The sequence below is a fragment of the Lagopus leucura genome, unplaced genomic scaffold (genome assembly GCF_019238085.1).
Source record: "Lagopus leucura isolate 7727_CA_CO unplaced genomic scaffold, USGS_WTPT01 Super-Scaffold_739, whole genome shotgun sequence".
In the NCBI taxonomy this organism is placed as follows: Eukaryota; Metazoa; Chordata; class Aves; order Galliformes; family Phasianidae; genus Lagopus; species Lagopus leucura.
This window is the reverse complement of record NW_024962255.1, coordinates 7,267,402-7,291,485: the sequence shown is the minus strand read 5'-3', so window position 1 is coordinate 7,291,485 and position 24,084 is coordinate 7,267,402. Positions and strand designations below refer to the sequence as shown.

General features: G+C 39.5%; 2 protein-coding genes across 5 annotated transcripts in view; one reads left to right on the top strand and one right to left on the bottom strand.

The window, feature by feature from the left end:
* The window catches only part of FAM13C (family with sequence similarity 13 member C), a 45,075-nt gene extending 41,305 nt beyond the window's left edge, over positions 1 to 3,770 (top strand). For all 4 annotated transcript variants that reach the window (XM_042863300.1, XM_042863298.1, XM_042863301.1 and 1 more), the window contains 2 exons: positions 959 to 1,060; positions 1,872 to 3,770. In XM_042863300.1, the coding sequence (XP_042719234.1) occupies positions 959 to 1,060; positions 1,872 to 1,995 (226 nt within the window). In that variant the 3' untranslated portion in view covers positions 1,996 to 3,770. The remainder of the gene's footprint in view (positions 1 to 958; positions 1,061 to 1,871) is intronic.
* Positions 3,591 to 24,084, bottom strand: part of PHYHIPL (phytanoyl-CoA 2-hydroxylase interacting protein like) — a 33,415-nt gene continuing 12,921 nt past the window's right edge. The window contains exons 2-5 of the mRNA XM_042863302.1: positions 12,507 to 12,703; positions 8,236 to 8,410; positions 7,141 to 7,258; positions 3,591 to 4,828 (exon numbers count right to left, since the gene is read on the bottom strand). Coding sequence (XP_042719236.1) covers positions 4,294 to 4,828; positions 7,141 to 7,258; positions 8,236 to 8,410; positions 12,507 to 12,703 — 1,025 coding nt within the window. The 3' untranslated portion in view covers positions 3,591 to 4,293. The remainder of the gene's footprint in view (positions 4,829 to 7,140; positions 7,259 to 8,235; positions 8,411 to 12,506; positions 12,704 to 24,084) is intronic.

Genomic DNA, 24,084 nt, shown 5'->3' with positions numbered 1-24,084 from the left:
CCTACTAGATAGGAAAAAGAAATATGCGCTACGCGGCCTTGAGAAGGCCATTCAGCGTGTGTAAACTAATTTTATTCCTTGCAGAAGTGTATTTAGTAGTGTCTGGATGCACTGAAATGTTCACAGTGCCTTCCTGCCCTCCATTAAAAACAAAACAGAAGCATCACCAGATTTGTATTTAAAAATTCCAGGTTGCATGAGACAGCAGGTCTCTAGATACACATGGGCTGTTATCAATCATAGCTTATGGGATATTTTTCTTGTGTTTTCACTGATGTATCTGAGATGCAGAAATGAAGCTTACTAGGCACTACCAAAATGGAGAGAAATGTAAAGAAAAAGTCTTTTTCTATGTAACACAACTATGCATTCAGCTCTGTGTTCAAATGCTGTGATTCATTTCTTCATGTTGTGTTCTTACAAAAAAAATAGTAGGGATATAGCATAACTAAGAAAATTGTTACTCTGCTTAAAAAAACCCAAAACCTTATTGTCCAAATAATACCTTCTAGAATACGTCCTTCAAAAAATTAAGAAAAAAAAAAGTTGATTCTGGGTACCATTAGCAGTTCCTCTGAATCCCAGTAATATTTAGTAACAGCTGTTTTTCAGTGCAGGGCTTGGCTGTGTGACTTGATTTTGCAGTCAGCCACCGAGCCCTGCCCATGCAGGACTGAAACCAGTAACAAGCTCTAATCCTGAAGATTTTTCTTATCATGTTGTCCAGTCTCTACCTTTATTAGAAGAGCAAGACCTAGCACTAGTAAACAGGAAGGAACATAACTGTTCAATCACATATGCTTCCACAACCGCATATAACTGATACGTTGTCATGCCTTGAGGCACTGAGACGAACACCTGCCATGGCCCACAGCAGGTCCTGCCCATTATCCCAAACCACAGTTTTTACAGTCAGTCAAGGCAGGTGGGGTATCATGGTCTTGTCTCTGTTTTACAGGCCTGTTCTGCTTGAACATCTCCGAGAAACAAGAGCAGACAAGAAAAGGCTTCGCAAAGCTTTAAGAGAGTTTGAAGAACAATTCTATAAGCAGACAGGAAGGTAAATAGCCAACTTGACAAATGCCCTTCCCCTTTTCCTCTTTGGGTACCCATGTAGGTGCATTTGTTTCTATGAGAGCAGGTACTCTTATATGGGAAGACCAAAGGAGCTGCAGTCTGGGACACGAAGATAACATGGAGGTGCCTGGTCTCTATGAAGATGACCAGACCCTCGCTAAGCTCCTCTGGGATGTGGGAATCCCTGATTACCTTCTACATCTGAGATCTTCCCAGAACATGCTTGTAATGGGCATAAACTGTCCAGTGTTTCACCGCAGGATCTTTCCTGGGGCACAGAGAATCTTGCTAATGCTCTTTCTGAAGTTGTCAACCTTCAAGGACTAAACGGAGCAGTTTGACAATATCTAAAAGGGCAGATATAAAAACTGAAACCATTGTTTTCTTCATTCAAAAATATTAGATACTTTTCACTCTGTATTTATATTCCTCCTATCGTTTAACGCACTTGTTTGCTGAAAACTGCAGGGGATATGTGCTGGTAGCATTTTTCAAAGTGCTGCCTAATAACTTTTCTGCATATTTCAGAATTAAGTAATTACACTTGCATAGCTAACGATAAAGAAAATTTCCTGATGTATATGAAAAGTTTGTTAATATTTAAAATCCAATTCCTTTCATTTCTATTAGTTTTTTTTTTTCGTTCCTTTGACATTATCTTTAGTTGCCTACTGTTAGGAAAAAATATATATATATTTGTGACTCCAACCTCTTTAGTTACTTCAAAATTAATTTTAAAGACTCTTTCTCCTTTAATCCATAAAAGTGATTGTACTTCTGCTTGCTTTTTATAGGAGTCCTCTAAAGGAAGATCGTGTACCTATGGCAGAGGAATACTCAGAATACAAGCACACAAAAGCCAAAATCAGGCTCATAGAAGTTCTCATCAGTAAGCATGATGTTTCCAAAACAATTTGAAATCAGTACAATGCAGTGGTGTCATTCTCTAGCAAATCAAACAAACAATAATGGAAAAACAAAGTGGTAGTTTTAGAGGTCTTGGTCAGCTGCACAATTATTTGACATGCTGAGATCTTTTGATGCACTTTACCAATTCTAAAAGCGGGGATGAGGGAGGACAGCAATATATGAGAATATTAAGAATGGGTGAGTGAACTATATATAGAACATATATATATTTTTTCACTTTAAAGCCTTGAAGTGCACTGTGAGAATGTTAGAAATTAAAAGGACACCGAAGTATTGTTGACTCTGTTTGACTTGTTCCTAGGTTTAAAAAGTGTGAGGAAATGTCTCCAGGTTATTAGTACATCTTAGAATACACTAATGTACCACATGCTTTTATTTTTTTTTTTAAACAGAATTAACATGCAGTATAAATAAAACTATAACTATTGGTTCTCAACGTGCTGATTGGTTCACTAGATTAAAAGAAACACAAGCAAGTAAGTTTAAAACAATAAATTCTGTCTTTCAAGATGGAGTTGCCACTTAATTCCAGTACATTCAAGGGAAAAAAATTGACAGGATTTAGAGGAAGGAGGCATGACTGCCAAATGGAATTACTGTATTTCAGAAATAAGAGAAAGACTTGGCAAAACAAAACATTTGAAGTTTACCAGGAAGAGATTTAGCAAACGTATTGGATGCTGTCTTTTTCATTATGGTTCACAGGACTTGGCTTATGGTACGTAAAATTGGGTAAATAGACCAACTATATGCTAATTTTTATTTCCATACTGAATTTCTGCACTTTATTTTGCCTGATGCTATGATGTTTGCTTTTCTGATTACCAAAGCTTGTTTAGAAGCATGCACTTTGTACAATGTCAAGTTATTTATTTCCTGCGTCATACAAATTGCCACATATATATAAAGACTAGAGTATTGCATTATGCTAAGATATTTTGGATAGATAAAGTAAAGTACCTGGCATATAACTGAGTGTCACAGTTATCTGATAAGGAACACTAGACTTCTTGTTTACTATAAAAAAGATTATAAAGAAGATATTTTTCCATTCAAATGATACATCTTTCTTAACTTTCGGAGCACCAGACTTTGTAATATTAAGGAAATTTTCCCTCTATTTGTGATAAGTCATTGGTGTGAATTGTTAACAGAAGGATTATCAGCGTTTTTGTACTAGAAATGAAAAGCAGGGATTCTGGGAAATACTTAGCCCAGGCATAAAGAAAGGAAGAATGAGAGAAGAAAAACAGGGATGTGCGTAAGTTGAAACGTGTTTTGTGTTTTGGTTTAACTGTCATTTTGTATTGGCCATATATTATAAGGAACCTGTTTTATACCTATCTTGGTAAGAAATTTTTCATTTTATAAAGCCTATTATGTGCCAACCACGTTCGTATTTATATTGTATGTGATGATGGGGCATGTTTTTGAAGACGTACGCATTTTCAAGTAGCTTGGAGGAAAAAGTATGATGACTATAAAAGGATGTTTTTATTTCTCAGAAGTTTGTTGTTTCAGTGTACCAATTTAATAATTTGTAACTCAAATTTTATGAATCAGAATGGTCTCCTTCATAAATCTGTTTTAATTAAAGTCATCTAGAGCAACAGGAACAGATACAGAGCTATTTGAAGTTTACAAACTACATCTTTGATAAGGGAAAATGATTTCATGACATATGTATACAATTGATATTAAAACGTAATCTATATATTCTATATGATTGTATAATATTTTATACAACAGTACAAATAAAATATTTTTCTATTATATTTATTATGTCAAGACACAATTTCTGTTTTCAGTTAGCTAATATAAATAACATAAATAACACTGTCAAACAACACGTTGGAAGTGCTGACATTTCTAGGCTTTGAAATCATGCTGCAATTACAACCTTTCATGCTGTTTGGAGTTATCCCAGTATTTGTTCAGTAGTTAAAATGAATGCATATTTAAACACCATTTATAAGCCATTATTTTTATTTTGCTAAAGCAGTTTATATAGGATTTTGTTATGTTTGGCAAGAAACAGAAAATTTTTGCAGCATCTAAGTATAAATTGTTGCCAGAGAAAAAATAATCCAGGACTTCTAATCATTTAAAGCACTGGAGGAACAGAAGGGAAAGAGAGGGAGAAGAAATACTAAAAACGCTAGTTGGAGAGTTTGGAGACTCATGTTTGCCCTTGGTGACAGCGGCATGTGCATGCTTCTGACAAAACCAGCTGACTATGGAAATGGACAACAGAGGTTTGAAGGCTCCTAAGGAACAAGGGAAGTTTTAACGTCCAACACTGATATTGCAGGTCTTGCAGCTGGGATCTTTCTTTGCATTTGCAGTAGACAAGCTCATTAGTTGGTGACCAGTAATTTCTGCAACTGTGCCGAGGGAGAGATCCACAGGATCAGTGTAAATTACTTCCAGAATAACATCCTGGGCATGATGGTAAACCATTTCTCCATCTTCTTCATCACAGGTCAGAAATTTATTATCTTTTATATTTAGCTGAGGAAGGCGCTGCTTACAGAATTCATCTCCTGGTGACCCGACAGGAGCAATAACAAGAATGACGTAGTGGTAAGCTGTGTACATGCAGTAGAAGTCTCCAAAGTACAAGTTAGTATTTGGGTTGAAGAGTTTTTCAGCTGCAATCTCAAACCTGTATCTTCCATAAGGTGAATCTTGGGGTGGTTTCCCAGTGTTAAACTCAGTGTTGCAGCTAAAGAAGATGCCTTCCAACTTCCCACTGATCGGAGAGCCATGGCTGCCACTGTTATCCTTAACAGAAGGCTGCATAGCATTCCCATGGTGCTCTCTACAAATGGATGATGGGTATTGTTTATTTAATAACATTACAAGAATGGTAAGTTAGGACTCATTTACTTCATTCTGTTTTGCAACAGTGCTGAAGGAACACAAAGGAAAATCATTAGAACTCTGAGAACTCTGGTTAGTGTCATGATCCTAGGATCAAGGAAATCAAGTGAAGCCAGATTCGCTCAGGTGGAGTAAATCCTCCTCAAGGAGAAAAAAGCCCTTCTTTTTCACTCTGTATTCTCTGTCAGCTGAGAGCTGTGGCTCTTAGGTCAGTGCAAAGAATAGCACAAACAAAAAGCCTCCAAAGCACTGATATATTAGCTGATTTTTTCGTAACAATGTAAGAAAACTCCTAATGAACACAGAAATGCCTCCAAGTCTGATTTTGTTGTTGTTATTTCTAACTTTCTCAGAAGCATATCTTAATTTGACTCAGATTTCAAAGACTTTCTCAGCCATTTCAATAATTATTGTCTCAAGCCCTATCTCACAAGACAGTGGTGGTTGGTGGATTTTTTTTGTGGGCGTGGAGAGTGCAAGGGGAGGGGGGTACAATTGGCATATTACAACTGAAATGAATGCAAAAGGGAAATAAACAATCAGCTTGAATAACCACCATCTCTGCAACCTCAGGAAAAGGCTTGCAGTTTCATTTCTGTGGCAAGATACTGACATCCAGTGGCCAGTTACACTATTTATAGGTCACTCATCCCATGGATCTGAGACGCTTTGTTGTGCTTCCACCTCAAGGAAGCAGCAGCAACGTGATACTTAAAAAAAACACAACAACAACAAAAAGCAACCTTACACTTAGGGGTTGCTGCTTTAGCATAGTGACAGTTGCTTGTTAGCTATTGCTACTACTTGTGCTACTCTATAAGCTTTTTCAATCTTGTTTAATAGTTATGAAACCACAGAGGCCATTGGAGGGAATGGTGTGACAATCATTTGGTTAGGGTTTATAACACAACGTTCAGAAGGTCTGGCCTAGTATATTTCTGATCAAAGACTGTTGTTGGAGTTACAGGTATCCTAGCTTCATACTGACCTAGCAAAAGTCAGCCTCTCGTCTCTAACACACTAATAGGAGGAGAACAAATTCTGTTTCTCCTTGTATTAAACTAGCAATTTTCAAAGCTCTGTGAACACAAAAGGATGTGATACACAAAAGCACTGTGATACACAGCTGAAAGTAAAACTGAATGAGAATCAGAAACAGCACAGGCTGTTTCTCTTTTGTGGTATCTAGTTCAGCGTGTCACCAGAGATACAGTAGGTCCTCAAAAAGACCTGAAAATGCAAGCCATTCTTTATCTCCATGGAGTTAGCAGTTCTATCACTATGTGCAACAAAGTAATTCCTGGGAGTGAACTTCATGCTCTTCAATATATGAGACAATCCTGGAGTCCCCTTCATACTCATGACTACAAATCTGGAACATTTCCAAGGCTGGTGTAGTCTGCACTTTCAAGGTGGACATAGTGGGTGTTTTAGTTCTGTACAGTATGATATACACACATACATACAGCTGGAATCACGTGGCACAAAAGCAGCCCCAGCTCCCTCGTTATACACCAAAGAATCATCATCATTCCTGAAATAGAGGTTGTCACACTGTTTACCTCTCATCCACATTCTTCTAAGAGCAGATTACTGCTGTGTGGTGGCTGTTCCTGCTCAGCCAATACACGGGCTTTGACTCCTTCCATTGAAAAGTCTTTTCTGCTTGTGCATGCAAAAATCAAACTGGGTCTCCATGCAGGAATAAGGAACCTATCTCCACCTATCCCCTGTATTTATTCCAACTGAACAACGGTATTTTGAGATTGTCTAAACATCCCTCCTCGTCAAGTAAGCATGATCTGTAAATTTTGGTCTGGATTTCAGAACCCTATTTACTCCGTCTGGGCATAAAAATGTATGCAGAGAGCAAATATGTGAGATAGGTGTTTGTGTACACATAGGAGTTCATATCTAACTATACATACAATTTCTACTATTACATAGCTCACTCGGAAGTTCTTAACACAAGAGCAGAATTTGGTTTTTAAATGCTTTGCTATGAAAACACAGGGACTTCAGCAAGGGTGGAGATTCTGAATACTTACTTAAGTTTCTGCTCTAAACCACAGACTTTTATTTCCTAATTTAAGTGCCGAGCCAGGCAGGGTGGAAGAAATGAGTTACCTTTTATTTTTTCCTCTGAACAGGCGCATATTTTGCTCCAGCTTTAGCACAGCTACTTCCATTTACAAATTTTCATCACTACTTTAATTTGCCAAACAATTTTGCATATGTTTACATTCTTACCTGATATAATCGAAGTATTCTTTGTGCTGATTCCGATAAAATACAGACAGTTTAAGCATACGGCCTGCAATCACTTCAGCTTTTTCCAAAAGCTGTGTTAAGTGAACTTTTGAATAATCTGAGAAGAAAAGACAATCTGCTAGTACGAGAGAGGAAAAAAACCCACAATGCTCTCCAAAAACTCCATACATAATTGGGAATTGAGCATTAGCAACATACATCATGTAGCAGCTATAGATAACTATCAAGACCAGCACTATTTTCCAGCAGCAACAAGAGACAAATAGCAGGAGCGTGCATGCTTGATCCTCCCTACGAATACCTTGCAAGCTTCTAGTTGCTTCCATCTGGGGATCAAATGTGTTAGAGTGAATATATATCTGGGAAATGCAGAGGAGCTGAGAATTGCCCTGATTTCTGACAGAATTGTTTGATGATCTGTTTGCAAACTAATTAGTAGTCATTTAACTAAAAATAGATTGCTTAGGACCCAGCCTCAGCTGCATCTCAACCAACATAGACTTCACGGAGAGCATGAGTCAGCTCTCAACTTTCATGCAGGCAGACATGTTTATATTGGGTGGCCCTTATCCAACAGAAGGCACATATAGATCAACAACAGGCTGAAGGTATGTGTACTTGTCCTCAAGACAGGTTAGTGGTGGTGCTCAGGCTCTGGAGAATGCAGAGAAATGGGAGCAGCAGAATGTCTTGAACAATCTGCCTGTTAGCAAGCTGCCACTGTCTTTTCTCCAAAAGGGTTTGTAGCCAGTGAGGGGCACACAAATGACCCTGCTCCACTTTGGGTCACCAGTCTCCTTGCCTAGTTTGGCAGAAGCAATGGTACCAGGTACAGCACTTCAATGCATCTAAGCTATTGTAGAACAGAAGGGCACTGCAGCTTCCTTCTTTCTCTCATTAATACACCAATCCTGAGTGCATGCAGAGGCTAAAAGCAAGCATTCACAGTTTCCAAGTGTAAATACTACAAGCCCACCAGGCTACGTCATACTGGTAGATGGCTAATCCATTCATGCAGCAAAGCTAGCCTTAATTGAATATGTCCTATGGTGTATGTTTTCTCAGCAACATTACCTGCTGTGCAAAACTCAATGATTTCACTCCACTCAGAAACAACATAATCGCCATCAACTTGCTTCGACGCAGTCTGCACTGCTACTGTGTATTCTGTTCTTGGGCTCAAGAACCAGTGCCCACGGACTGTCATAGGCAAAGGAACAGCTTTGGCCACCAATTTAGTGGGTACATCCTGATGGGAACAAGAAAACAAAACAACACAAGAATTCAGCACAGCAACCAAGCCAACCCACCATGCCTTTGTCATCTTCCTAACATAACCCCCAGCCCTCATTGGGCTCTTCTGTGTAAATACTAGCTACTTCTCACAGTCCATTAGTGCTGTGAAGTTAACAGGATGGCCTAGGGCAGTGCTCTAAGATCTGCTTAAGTATGCAAGCAGAGCATAAGGACATCTTAAATTAAGAGCTTCTTGTGCTCTCATTGCCAAGCTTTTCTTTCAGTCAGTGTAACCAAACAATTCCTGCCATCGTCAATCAGTCTACCTATATTGCTGCTGTTGGTGTCTTCCAACTTCAACAGAGAAAAATAAAACACTGAAGTATAACTTTGTGCATTCTACATATTTCAAATTAACCTTACATACAGAGAATGGCAGAGACAAACCAAACATACCAGCTAGATGTTCTGTGTTCACCATTGCACCTCTTGCTCCTCCCTGCATTTCGAATTTCTGTTTTGCTCTGTCAGTGCACAGCATGACAGAGCAAAATAGAAGTATAGTTGCTTGTTGTTGAAACAGTTTCTGTAGCACCAAAGCCTGCAGCTCAGACCTCCAAGGGGAAGAACAAATGATGCCTATTCTTGACAATTTGTCAGCCACCACAGAACAGGAAAATGCCTGGCTGCCATATGACAAGTAAACATTTTAGATAACATATGTAACTTTCCACATAAATGCTAGTCAATAATTGTCCACCTACAAATACTAGTAAAGCAGGTCTTTGAGGAGAAAAAGGAATAGAAAGAGATTGCTCATGATCTGTAGAAACAAAACTTGAGAGATTTATTTTTGCTTATTTCCTAGTACAGAAAAAATATTTTTCTTTTATAATTTTTCCTTCAGTTTCTGTACTAAGAAACTGTAAAGCTAGCAGCTTATTATATTACAGGAAGTGAAACGTGATTGGGAAGTGTAAGATTATGTTATTTTGATTTCTTTTTCAGTTAATTCTCAAAATAACTTACATCTTGGAGGAAATTGTAAAGAACTCAGATCTGTAAACTGAAATAAATGTTAAAAAAAAATCACAGGGACAAAGAAACAAAAATCCCCCAGTGATTTTTAAAGTTACCACCCTCAAACTACACTGTAAAAGCACCCCACTGGACTGCGTTTACCAATGCTAATGCAGTCGGCAGCTGCTACAGTTACCAGCCATTATTCTTCTTGCTGCCTTTACTTTGGCTGCCATAAAAACCACCTCCACCTGAAGTCTAGTGTCTGTGCCTATAATAAAGTGGTGGTTTAATTTTGTCAGCGTTCAAACAACTTTAAAGCCTTACTACCACCACGCCTCAAAGCCCTACCTCCCATCTGTGCACCAAGAAGCTCTTCCAACTGCATCAGAAGAAGCCAGAGCCGCAATATTACTTAGAGAGGTTTCTCTCTTGCGTGGCTGGGTGGGGAGAATAGGATGGAATACAGGGGGGGCACAGGCAGAAGGGAGGAATTTGCTTTTCGTAACATTGTTATTCCTCTTTTTAATTTGTTATTCATTTTATAAGCAAAACTTAGAAAGTTCTCTGGGCATTCTCCATGTCTTCCTTCCATCTCTTTTCTGTTTGTAGAATCATAGAGTATCCTGCATTAGAAGGAACCCACAAGGACCATGAATGCAACTCCTGGTTCCACAGAGGACCACCCAAAATTCAAGCCCTATGTCTGAGAGTGCTGTCCAAATGCCCCTTGAACTTGGGCAGCACGGTGCTGTGACCATTGCCCTGTGGATCCTGTTCCACAGATCCCTTTCCACAGAGCTGCTCTCCAGCCTCTCTAGCTCCCTCAGTAAGGCCTCTCTACCCTTGAGAGAGTCAACAGCTCCTCCCAATTTAGTGTCATCTGCAAACTTACTTAGTATAACTTCAATTCCTGCATCCAAGTCACTGATGAAAACTGTAAAGAAATTGGCCCTAAAATGAAGCTCTGTAGAACACCACCAGTGAATGGCCACCAGTGTGATGTAACCTCATTTGCTATAATCCTTTGAGCCTGACCCATCAGCCAATTGCTCACTCACTGCACTATGTATTTGTCTAGCTGTATGCTGGACATTTTTTCCAGGAGGATACTGTGAGAAACGGTATGGAAAATTTGCTGAAATCCAGGAACATTACATCAGCTCACTTTTCTTGAAAAATTACATGGGTAATCTTGTCATAAAAAGAGATTAAATTTGTTAAAGAGGTCTTTCCCCTTGTGTACCTGTCTTGGCTGTGATCAATGATAGCACTGTCTTTCAGGTGTTCTTCAGTGACTTCTAAAGAAAAAAATAATAATCTTTTCCATAATTTTACCAGATGTAAGAATAACAGGCCTGTAATTACCAGGGTCTTCTTTCTTGCCCTTCTTGAAAACTGGGATGTTTGCCAGCTTCCAGCTGACTGAAATTCTCCAGATTCCCAAGTACTGAAAAATAATTGAAAGAGGTCTTGCAATGACATCAGCCAGGTCTTTGGGTAACCTGGGGTGAACCTCACTGTGCACCATAGACTTGGGCATATCCAGCTGGAGCAGCAAATCCTGCACAAGTTTGAGGTTGGCTGGGAGTGTATCATTACTGCACTCACAGCCCATCCAAGAGTCCCAAGGTCCATCACTGGTGTAGAAGACAAAGGCGAAGAATGCATTAAGCAGCTGTTTTGTCTGCATGCCTATTTGTGAAATGACCAATCTCTATTCCTGGCTGAGGCCCCAAAGAAGAGCAAAGGAGGTTACATGCCTCCTCAGTGCAGCTCAGTGACAGTCAGGAACCTGGAGTTTCAGATGACTGCTCAACCACCAATTCCTAAATACACAACAATAAAGGTACCTAGGCTACAATAACAACAACCTGCAAGCCCTGAATGACTAAGCAGCAAGGTAAACCACTCACACTACCTCAGTCCTTTTTGGGAACAGAATCCTGTTCTGTAGTTCCTCTTCCATGCCAAAGAAGCAGATTTCAATTTTCAGTCTTCTTCCCTTTCATCTTACCCCCCCTTTGCCAAGGCCACTCATGTGACACAATGCAGGAATTGAAGACTCCATTCTTGTCCTAGTTTTGCTGTACGTCTCAGCCTCATTCCTCCACTTTTCATGTGAGAATAATCATACTTCAATATTTTTTAAAAAAGTGAAAATGCATACAAATTGCATTAAGAAAAAGACAAAGTCTTAATAGAATTCTAGAACTTACATACTACTACAGATTTCCTCCTTCCTAACTATGATGTCAGTTTTCATAAATAATAAAACAATATGCACTCTAAACAAGCTGAATATGTATTCACCAATAGAGAAAGCATTGAAAGGATAAAATATTAGTGTAGCTCTCCCAGGTACACACGGTTTGCCAAGGTTGTTGGTGCCTTAGCAAATCTTATCTTCTAGGGATTTTGCTAAGACTTTTTTTTTTAATTTGCAGATGGTTGAGGCTTTTAATTTCCTCCTCCATCTCATTCCATATTTCTGTAAAACATCTCAGTATTTGAACTATTTTGAGATTGAAGCAATTTTTTCTGGACTTGATAACAATAGACTCAGCAATATATTCAATAACTCTCTGCTTTAGTGCTTTGAGGAAAGAGGCCAAATTGAATATTTGGGTCACAGTACTGAACACTACAAACTGAGATTGCTGGAAGCCTTCCTAGAAGTGCATTAGAATTTTTGACTCTTCTGTTGAAACGACATGTGTTGCTCTCATCAGTCTGTCACTGATTATGGAGAAGTACAGAATACATGAATTGTTTAAATAATGACTAAGAACTAATCAGGAATAAAAATGCCTACCTTAAAATAAATTGTATGGATTAAAAAAACTGTTTAAGTTCCAAATGAGATGGAAGAGGTAATATTCAGTTCCCCACAAAACAAATGTGTTTGCATGTACATGCATGTACAGTAGAGGCATTGATGTTCTGAGTAAAAAAAATACTGTCAATCAGATTCACTTAAACTTACCTTGGCCAGATGTCCATTACCCGCTTCTGTAAGGTTAATGATACACCAAGATTCATCTACTGAAAGCCACATATGTCTACCTTGATTTTTAAATGAAAATTACCTTGTGTTTGAATTTATTGGAATTCTTGTTCTCTTTCTTGTTGAGATCAATGAAGTAATGAGTGATGCGGTCCTTGGATTTAGAATCCATGTCCCAAGAAATCTTGAAGGAATCGCACGTGATGTTACTTATTTTGATGTTGTGTGGGACTGGAAGTTCTTCCATCTCTGCAATCCCACTGTCTTGTGATTTATTCCCTGCATAAAAAATAAGCATGATTTCAGTTACGTTAGTTAGTTAACTTAAAGGTCTTCTTAATATCTGTTTTCTGTGGACCAATATGATGACAACTCTGAACAGCCTTTCACAAAATCTCATAGTTGGTACTTAGAAGTAAGGCAATAAGGCACAGTAAGGCACAGTTACAGAAACCTCAATTTCAATGATTAGAAATATTGAATAAGTACTAATAACACAAAGTGGGCTTCACAGGCTGTTTAGTATCATAACTACTGTGTGTGCAGTTATGCTCTGAGAATGAGAAATATCTGAAGCCTTCTGGTGCTTCAATAGTTATGATGCCAGTGTAGTCTACAGTTAACATAATGGCCCTATCCATACTTGCCACAGAAATAAAGACAAACAGAAACCACTCTCATTCTGAAAGCATTTTTCAAGCACAAAGTAAAACCAATCTCTTCAAGGTATATAGATGGTGTGTGCACATACACACACATAAAATACTTCCCCTCACAATCAAACAATCAACAAACAAACAAACAATGGTCCTTTTAGTGAGCCATAGTAAAGAGGACATATACACTGGTGTCATTTTCCTGTCTGTTTTCCCTCTATTTTATTTGCCCAGTTGACACACACAGCAGTTTCTTTGGGCTTTACAGATTTCAAACTTAAGTACTCCCTTAGTTCCAGGGCAACCTTGTTGCAGGGCACAAAATGAGTACTAAAACACAGAAATGCTAGGGGGATTTGCACTGGGTCAGACTTCAGTCAAAGGTGAATGAATAAAAAAAGAGAAGATAACAGGGAAATAAACAGGTAAAAAAAAAAGGAAAAAAAACAGAGAAGATGTAAGCGAAGGAGTGAAGAAACAAGACAAAATAACCAAATCAAACAAAAACCCGACCAAACAACAAACCAAATCTTTAGATAAGAATAGAAAGAAATAAAGGAGAAAAAGAAGATTAAAGTCTACATAAAAGAGAGAGGAAAATTCCTAAATCACATCCAGAAGAGAAAGGCAGAAAGATCATGCAGCTGCACTGCCTGCAAGAGCGGTCAGAAATCCCAGTCATTAGAGAAAGCATCCTGGTCATGTAAAATATATGGTTTAGTGTTTTTACCTCCATGAGAATTCAACAGGAAGAAAACAGCATCATTTTCTTTTGTAAGTATTTTGTATTTGAAAAATGACTGAAATCTCTGCCAGGTGCACACTAAAAATGCTATATGTGATTGCTCTTCCAGGAGAAGATGGAGGTGATTCTGCTGAGGTTCTCAGACCTCCTGGTGAACAGGTTGAACTCAAGACTCCAGAACAACAAATAACAAAATAAGGATGTGAGCGCATATACAGCCATATATATCCATGATATGTTAATGTGCAACTTCTCTTCTTCAAAGGGAGCTTCTATATTCTATATTGATGGGCTCTGACCATATAAATGGTCACGATAGTTTAAACTTCAGGAGGTAAGCAAAGCAGCACTGATTGCAAACAAAGTAACAAATGAGAAAGGATTACAGAGCATATTAATGATTGTCAAAGAGCAAAAGAACACCTGTAAATGGAAACATCTCATACACACGTTTAGATATTTGTGCTCTTGATTCTTTTACTTCCTCCTTCACTTAAGAAGTGAATAGTTTGAGTACGTGTTTACTGAAAAAAAATCTCCAAATATTTTTAATACATCTGAGAAAACAAAAACACTTGCATTACTAAGTGATAAGCAATCATCTTAAAGACTTCGAAATACAAAGAGTATGAACAGATTATGAAATAAATATCTCTGAATCATCAGCAAGCAAAATTCCAGTTTCCCTTTTATTTAGAATATGAAGTATCTGCAATATTTGCCATGCATGAATATATTTTGATACCTGTTTGTGTAGTTCTGAGTGTCAAAATGCACTGAATTGACACACAGCATTGGAAACTGCTAATGACTGTGCACGCAGGTATTGGATCAGCCTTTCTCACACACAGATGTAATTGACTAACATGTTAACGCATCTGCTCCTCCCCTTTTTCTCTGTTGTGCTTTGAACTGGCTTTCATACTGGAAAGCATGTATGAAAGCATTTTGTCTACTTCAAAATATTTCTTCTTTATATCGGGATCAAGTAAAGAATAACTCAACACTGGGCAACAGAAAAACTACTAAAATGACAAACAGCAGCTGAACTTCTTCAAAAAATACACAGCTCACTGCAAAAGTAATGCCACCTAATTTTTTTCCATGAAAGCTACAACAAATACAAAAAGCAGAATGACAGTATGCGATAGAGCAATTCTCAGCTACAAAGCACTATTTTTCAACACAGTCACCACCATTTGCCCAGATGAGCTAACCAAGACACATTTTCATTTTGTGGTGTGACAGCTGTGCATGCTGTCCACATCCATCCAGAATAAGGTTTGCCTTTCATGTTGGTCTGCACAGTTGAAATGCACCACCCACCACCTCGCTGTACTGACATCCACTGTTTTGTCTCCAAAAACACCCAGCAAACATCAGTGGGTGCCAACGTTCAGCATGGAGGAATTCAGTTCCACACCTTTGCTTCATTTGCACTTCCACGTCAGGCACCATTTGTTAGATTGCCCCTCTGCTGTCATCTGTCACACAGTAACAACGTGGAAGGGAATATTGGTGGCAAGGTTCAACCCCTACTTGGCCATACAGCCAATGTAATAAAATAGGAGGCGTAACTTTCAGAGCAACCCTCGTAGCATATGTTTGCCCTAAAGCATTCAGAATTCCGGTTGAAAGGCAGTTAGTATGGCTAGGATGCCAAATAGATGGAAAATGACTTAGAACAATCTGCTTGCATGTTAGTTGTCTTGCCTCTTCACTGAGGGTACATTGATCTTCCTTTGTCAAAACATTACAACACATAAAAATCTGAAAATAAAAGTGGCATAGGAAATGTTGTTCTGAATAGCTTCATATCAAATTAAAATAGATCAGCTTCCAATTAAAATAGCTGCTTTGTTTTGCACATTCATGTTGGTTAAACATTGGATGCCACTGCAGGTCTCGATAGAAACACAGCTTTCTGGTTTCTTTCAGGCAGAAAATTATGGAAGAGCTAGAAGCCAGACAAACCTGCTCTTCACTGCCAAAAAAACCTAGGCATATAATATCTGTGTGCTGCAGAAACATCTCAGTTTTAACACACACACACACACACACACACACAATCTTACTTTTATAATAAGCAATGAGCTAAAGGGCTCAGTGATTCTTGACCCTTATAAAAAAAAGTCAAAGACCACTCATATGAACATAGGTTACACTGGAAGCATAAGATATTCAATTTCTTCAAAGCCAAATAAAAACAAAACTGCAGCTTTACTGAGATCAGCTGGAGAACTGCAAGATCCATGTTTTATGGTCCTATTCACAGGCTTATCTCTCTCTACCATATCCAGAGTTAAATTACAAGTTAAATTGTCTCATCAATTTTGAAGCAGTCATGATAGCTACTGCTGCAGCTGAGCCAAAATGCTGGCAAATGGATAACAAACCAATTTTATTTATATACACACAGACACACTTAATTTAGTATTCTTATTATATCTTCTACTTACATAAATTATCTCTGAATGGGGGAAAAAAAAGGCAGAAAATTCCCATTGAACATTTGTGGCTTTCATCTGTCCTTATTGGAGACAAATGATAAGGCTTGGAAATTGCTAAGTCCAGGCTAAAAAGATTTGGATTTTTTTTAATTTTTTTTATTTTTTTATTTGCCTCATCACTTGAAACAAGCTGTTGAACCATGACATCTGCAGCAGTGGCAAGACAGTCAAGAAAAACTGGGACACAGACACCAAATTGTAGTTAATGAGTGCTCCCAGCCACTGAATTTTTATAATTTTAGAATATTTAAATATTCTTTTTGCTCAGCTCTAAAAATGCAGAACTTTCCAGCAGAGCAAGGGAATACTTGTCTGCTCATTTTTCATTTCACCACCAAATTGTTTGTTATCCATGAAAGAAATCCTGAAAGGACAGAAAATAGAACCTGCAAGTGACTGATAGAGACATAACAGACACCCACCAAGAGGAAAATAAAACTAATACTGCAATTGTAATGAGTGGGATTGTATATACTCAAGTGTGAAGTAAACCCGTGAAATATTCATTCAGCTGCAGTGATGCTCGTTAAGTTCAGAAAAATTAAAATAAAGAAGGGTCAGCTGAACCTCTTTTCTCTCTTCAGTAATTAATTAATGTTTATAAATACCTAAAGGGAGGTGGGAGGCAAATGGATGGGGCCAGGCTCTTCTCAGTGGTGTGCAGCAATAGGACAAGGAGTAGTGGCCTAAAACTTGGAACATAGAAAGTTCCATAACAACAAGTGGAAGAACATCGTTATGGAAACAGTGATGGAGCAATTGAACAGGCTGCCCAGAGGGGTGGTGGAGTCTCCTTCTACAGAGATATTCAGGACCCATCTGGTCACCTGCTTACCTGTATGACCTATTGTAGGGTAGCTGCTCTAGCAGGGGGATTGGATTCATTTATCTCTTAAGGTCCCTTCCAACCCCTACAATTCTGTGACAGCAGATGACAAAATATATCTGTAAAACATCACTGCCTACCTGCAGCTTCAATTTAGACACTAGGGGGAAGTGGCCAACAAAAAAATACAAGAAGGATTTTCATATCGCTCCTTCTTCATGGCACTGAGATTCAGCTATACCAGATATTTACCCAATATCTGGACAAAAATTATTTATGCATTTATTAAAAACAAAACTAAACAAACAAAAAAACCACCTAAGTAAACTTTAAAATTAAGCAAGAGGTGTTCAAACCATCACTCGACCAAATCTAAAGCTGTCCTAAGGAGTAGCGGAGAGTTAAACATCTCTCAAGTGATGTAAATGGACTTCACACATCATGGAACTCAAACACACCAGAAGAGCAGCAAACGGAGAAGAAAGAGATAAAACAGCTTTTCCTTGCACTATTTTCATAGAATCATAGAATCATAGAATCACTAAGGTTGGAAAAGACCTAAAAGATCACCCAGTCCAACCGTTCACCTATTCCCAATAGCTCCTACTAAACCATGTCCCTCAACACAACATCCAGCCTTTCCTTGAACACCCCCAGGGTCGGTGATTCCACCACCTCCCTGGGCAGTCCATTCCAGTGCCTGACCACCCTTTCTGAAAAGTAATACTTCCTCATGTCCAGCCTGAATCTCCCCTGCCGTAGCTTGAAACCATTCCCCCTGGTCCTATCACTAATGACACGAGAGAAGAGGCCGACCCCCAGCTCACTACAACCTCCCTTCAGGAAGTTATAGAGAGCAATAAGGTCTCCCCTGAGCCTCCTCTTCTCCAGGCTGAACATTCCCAGCTCCTTCAGCCTCTCCTCATATGGCCTGTGTTCCAGACCCCTCACCAGCTTTGTTGCCCTTCTTTGAACACGTTCCAGGGCCTCAATATCTTTCTTGCAGTGAGGGGCCCAAAACTGGACACAGTACTCGAGGTGCGGCCTCACGAGTGCTGAATATAGGGGAACAATCACCTCTCTGCTCCTGCTTGCAACACTGTTTCTGATGCAAGCCAGGATGCCATTGGCCTTCTTGGCCACCTGGGCACACTGTCGGCTCATGTTCAGCCGAGCATCAATCAATACCCCCAGGTCCATTTCCTCTACGCAGTCCTCCAGCCACACCGCCCCAAGCCTGTAGCGTCGCCTGGGGTTGTTGTGGCCGAAGTGTAGGACCCGGCATTTGGCCTTGCTGAAACTCATCCCATTGGCTCCAGCCCAGCTCTCCAGCCTGTCCAGATCCCTCTGTAGGGCCTCGCTACCCCCAGGCAGATCCACACTTCCAGCCAATTTGGTGTCATCTGCGAATTTACTGAGGGTGCACTCGATGCCCTCATCGAGGTCATCAATAAAGATATTGAAGAGGACAGGCCCCAGCACCGACCCCTGCGGAACACCACTCACGACCGGTCGCCAGCTGGATTTGACTCCATTCACCACCACTCTCTGTGCCCGGCCCTCCAGCCAGCTCCTTACCCAGCCAAGAGTGTACCCATCCAAGCCTCTGGCTGCCAGCTTCTGCAGGAGAATGCTGTGGGAGACAGTGTCAAAGGCTTTGCTGAAGTCTAGGTAGACCACATCAACAGCCTTTCCTTCATCCACCAGATGGGTCACTAGATCATAGAAGGAGATCAGGTTGGTCAAACAGGACCTGCCCTTCATGAACCCATGCTGGCTAGGCCTGATCCCCCGGTCACCCTGCACATGCTGCATGATCTCCCTCAAGACGATCTGCTCCATAACCTTCCCTGGCACCGAGGTCAGGCTGACAGGCCTGTAGTTCCCCGGATCCTCCTTACGACCTTTCTTATAAATGGGAGTCACATTGGCAAGCCAATTTTAAAGACCGTTGGCAGTGTTTCCTGCTAAAGCATTTTCCTTCTGTCTCTCAAGCTGCAATGTGCAGCAGTTCAATGATGGTGCAACTTACATTTTTACTTAAAGGCATTATGAATTCCACTCAACATGTAAAAATACATGTGCCTCATTTTTACTACACTGGAAGATCTCCAGTTGTGCAGACAAAAACAAGCCACATGGTTTCAAGTTTCTTTGCACTCATGAGTAAATCTTCATTGTCTTTAGAGTTACACTGTGGGAAACATGGTTTTCTGACACTTGAGTAGCAGCCATACAAAAAATCACTATTGTGCTTCTCCTGAGAATGCCAGCACCACTGCCCTGAATGTTTGTCAACACATTCCCAAAAGATTAGTAAAAAACAATAAGGCATTTTAGGCTATCAAGTTGTGCTTTGAAAATTTCATGATCGTCCCTCCATTTAAATAGTTGCTATTAAGAAGTTTCTTTGCCTGAGGATAAAACCCTACATTTAAAATGGTCTAGATTTAAAACAAAACACAACACAAACAACACGATACCTGTTAGTGATGGCTATTTCCAGTTACAAGCCACTCTTTTCCAGCTCTAAGCCACACTGAAATATCCTAAAAGTTCACTACCACATTCCCAGCTGAGGAGATGACAACTAATTACCTGGGGACAGCAGTTTCTTAAAATTTGACTCCACAATCTTTTGCAAAATACACGTGTTCAAAACCACAGTTTAGTTTTCCAACAGAAATTCATATATCTAAGATTTCACACAAACACAGTCTTAACAGTCATGTAATCTGGTAATTTCCAAATAATTTAACTGAAGATAATTTAACATTTTGGGGTACTATACAGACAGTAAAGGAAATGTACCCTACATAGCATGCCAAGCTACCAAAAAACCACCAACTCCAACATGGATCAACAAGATTGAAAGGATACTACAGAAAAGAAAGCCTAAGTGCAGTGGCAATTGCTCTATTCATCCAAATGACAGCTGTCTGCGCTAAAGCAACTCCAAGCAGCTTCTAAATTGCTGCAATATTTTGTGCTAGGTGAGACAACTGGGAGCTACTGCACTAACTGGGAATGCCAGAAGCACAGGAAAGTCATTGATATTCCACAACCAGCAATGGGAAGAAAGCCAGTGAAACAGCTGTCATGCTAGTTCTACACCACCACAGTGTTGGCCCACACTAACCTACGTTCTCTAGGCTTGTTCAAATAGTTTATCTATGCTGCTGTTGCACAGAAGACACCACAGGAGGGGCTGCACTGCACTGTCTTTAAAAAGACACAAACAATAGTAACAGATTTTTCTGTGAGGTGTCAGCTCCATACAGGGCTGATAGTTCTTAGGCCATTTAAGTGATACTCTCCAGGAGGGCTATCCTATTTCAGAGTTCAACTTCCTACTCATAGTCACCATAAGTAGTATTTGTGCATCACTCAGTTGTGCATCTTTTCATGTTAAAAGATGAGCAAATTGATGCAGGCTACTCAATGTCCTTCTCCCACAGAATTCTGGTAAACTAACTCCTAATACAGATTTTTGTATTTATGTAAAAATATTTAAGAATATTTTCTAAGTAAGCATCCTTATTAAACTCATTCCCGACTCTATAAATCCCGTAATAGAGGTAAACGTCTCTGACCCTTCTCCTCATTTTCTCCCCATAGAATCACAGAATGACAGAATTGGAAGGTTGGAAATGACCTGCAAGATCATCTAGTCCAACCACCCTCCCATTCCTATTAATACCACAAGCTATCATTTAGATTCTTACTAGTTGGTTTAACTGAAGGCGTAATTTAGCTCTTTCCTCTTAATCTACACCACTGACTTCAGCAGAAATACTACATACACTGCAAAAGGAAAAGAACAATCCCAGACACTGTGAGCACAAGTGAGTTCTTAGTACAGTTGACCGCAGTGCACTTGATGCTATAGAAAACTGTGACAATGTAAAGTTCACTGAATTATCTCCTGAAGTGTTACTTAGCCATTGGCAGAAATTGGAGGCTGAATGAATTTATGAATGCAATACAAATTTTCTTGTTTCTGTATTAGGGAACTTCTCTCCTCTCCCTCCCTCCCCCCAACCCCTCCCCCCCCCCCCCCCCAAAAAAAAAAAAAAAAAAAAAAAAGAGAAAAAAGAAAAGAAGCAGAAAACCCTTACAAAGGGCTCAACTCTTCCTCCTATGGAAAACAAATGTATTCCACAAGTGGATCCCGTGAGACGTATCAGGAGCAGACCAATATCTCAATCCTGCAACTGACAGCAACAAATGTGCAGTTCTTAGCTCCTACCGAGCAGCGCCTCAACCTCTCTCCAGCCTCATTTCTCACTTACTGCTGTCAGCTAGAAGACTGAAACACTGTTTCCAAGTAGGCTCTCATTGCATGAAGAAGGCTCACTGGTTCAGCTGCTACCTGACAAGAGGTACAGTACAGCAACCGAAAGAGAAGTATTCAACATAGTCTTGAAGGTTTGCCATCCACTTGAATACTAACTCAAATCAAATCCTCATTTGCCCTTGCTGAAATCGCTTGAATATCACATAGTTGAAATCTTGTGCTGATGGGTCTTCAGGAGCTTGCTTTCCTCAAATGTGCAAGCTTTCCACTCACACCAATGGGAATATGTGGTGCAAGCATGACAAAATGGACAACCAGCACTACTACAGAACTGGTTATAGCACTAGCATTTTCTCAGCAGGCACTGAATGCATTCTCAAGTTAAACAGGAAATTAGTATAACTGCAAGAGAAAGTTACTGTAATTAGTAGCAGAAAAAATAAGTAGTACTTCTATGGAATAGAAATTTTGGTACAGATTCAAAATTCTCTCAAGTGGGTTTGTTGGGCTATATATAGCTCTTTGAATTTAAAAATTACAAAACCCAATCATTTATTTGATACCTAAAGACAACAGTAGATACAGCACCAAGGAAAAAGCAAGAACAAAGTTTGCTCCTGACATAATAAGATAGATTAGGCCTTAAATAAATGTTATGCAAAAGATGGACCTCCAATTTAAAAAAGCAAGGACTGATGCGCAGAAGATTTGATACACATTTTTTGCAATGATGCTCATGTGCATTACTGATACGATGGGCTAGTGTGGAAACCACTAATATTTTTATTATGCTTAGAAGAAACTATCAACAAAGGCCCACTCTCCTCAGGCTCACTTTCTGTTCAGTAAAGAAAGATGGTTTTCTAAGCTGGACAATCTGAGTACCTACAGTTAGCTCTCTCATTTAACTTTGCCCCAAGAAACCTAGTGCTTTTCATTGAGTAGAGAGGGAGGTCACAGAAGTTATGAGCTAGCTAAAGTTACCTTTTGTGATCATTCACTAAATTATACTCATCCATTCTCAAGCTTCTCATGATGTAACAGTATTCTCTGATACTTTGCAAGATTCCCATCAAAGAGAAAGAAGACAGAGAACAGGGGAAAAAGTATTACATCATAGTCGATTTCTGAACTCACTCAGCAAAGAAATACACATCTCAATGAGAAATAGCCCCTGGATACTTTAAAAGGGATACACTTTTCAAGAATTATTTATCTGAATTTGAGTGCCGCACACTTCAGAGTTGTTCTAATTACTCCACTTTCCCCTCCCCACAAATAATAGGACCAAACATCACATCTGAAAGATCAAAATACGCATGCATTTATATCTTACAGAAATTAAATAATGTACTAAATTACTTAATAGGTTTAATGCAATTAATTTAAATTAAAAAAAATAATGCATTCAATTGCAATCATTAAAATAATTTCTCTATTTCCTCTTTTATTATTCCCATAAATAAAATTCAGATAAACCACTTTACAAAAGTAGTCCACTGCTGTTATCATTCAATATTTCTGAGTCAGTGACAATTCTCCCTTGGAATTTTGACCCATTCTTATTTTAAGACAACATTTTAGTAACATTTGGTAACATCTTTAGAAGTGCCTACAACTTGGAAGAGTTTTATTCTAAATCAACTGGCTTTAAGCAAAGTCACTTTAAGGGCTTATGAAAACTTTATTGCAACTATCTAACAATTCATGCCTGTGACTGACTGAATTGTGGAAGCCTACAAGTTTCATAAACCCAAAGCCTAGGGTGAAACCTGACTACATGTCTGATCAATGTGCAATGGTTAGTTCAGCAAGGCTGACCTCATTGTTTCATCGAGAATAAGTTCTTATTGAATATCTTAATGTCTTGGAAGTACTTAGTACATACACTCAACTCATTCAAAACTCCAGCACTTCAGTCATCCTTGTGGCTGTCCTCTGGACCTGTTTCAACAGCTCTGCATTCCTCCTGCACTGGGGGCCCAGGTTTGGACACAGTACTCCAGATGGGGCCTCACAACGACAGAGTAGAGGGGCAGGATCACCTCCCTGTTTCTGTTGTCAGCCCTCTTTTGATGCAGCCCAGAATACAGTTGGTCTTCCAAGCAGCAAGGGTACACTGCTGGCTGGTGTCCAGCTTTTTGTCCATCTCCACAGGGCTGGTCTCAATGAAATCTCTCAGTCTGTAATTATATCTGGGATTGCCTCCACCCAAGTGCAACACCTTGCACTTGGCCTTATTAAACCTCATTAGATTCTCATGTGCATACTTTCTGAGCCTATCCAGGTCCAACTGAAAGCATCCCTCCCTCCTACTGTGTCAACGGCAGCACTCAACTTAGTGTCATCGCAAACTTGCTGAGGGTACACTCAATCCCACTGTCTGCCTCACTGACAAAGATGTTGAAGAGCACTTGTCTCAAGACTCCCTGGGGGACACCACTCATGACTGGCCTCCACCTGGGCATAAAGCCATTGACAACACCCTGGCTACAACCATCCAAACAATTATCTGCCTAACAGTCCAGTCATCTAGCCAATATACATGACAGCAAGCTTACAGTACAGTACAGTATGGGTGATAGCTTGCTCTCCTCAGCGCTTGTTGACTGCAAAATACATTTTA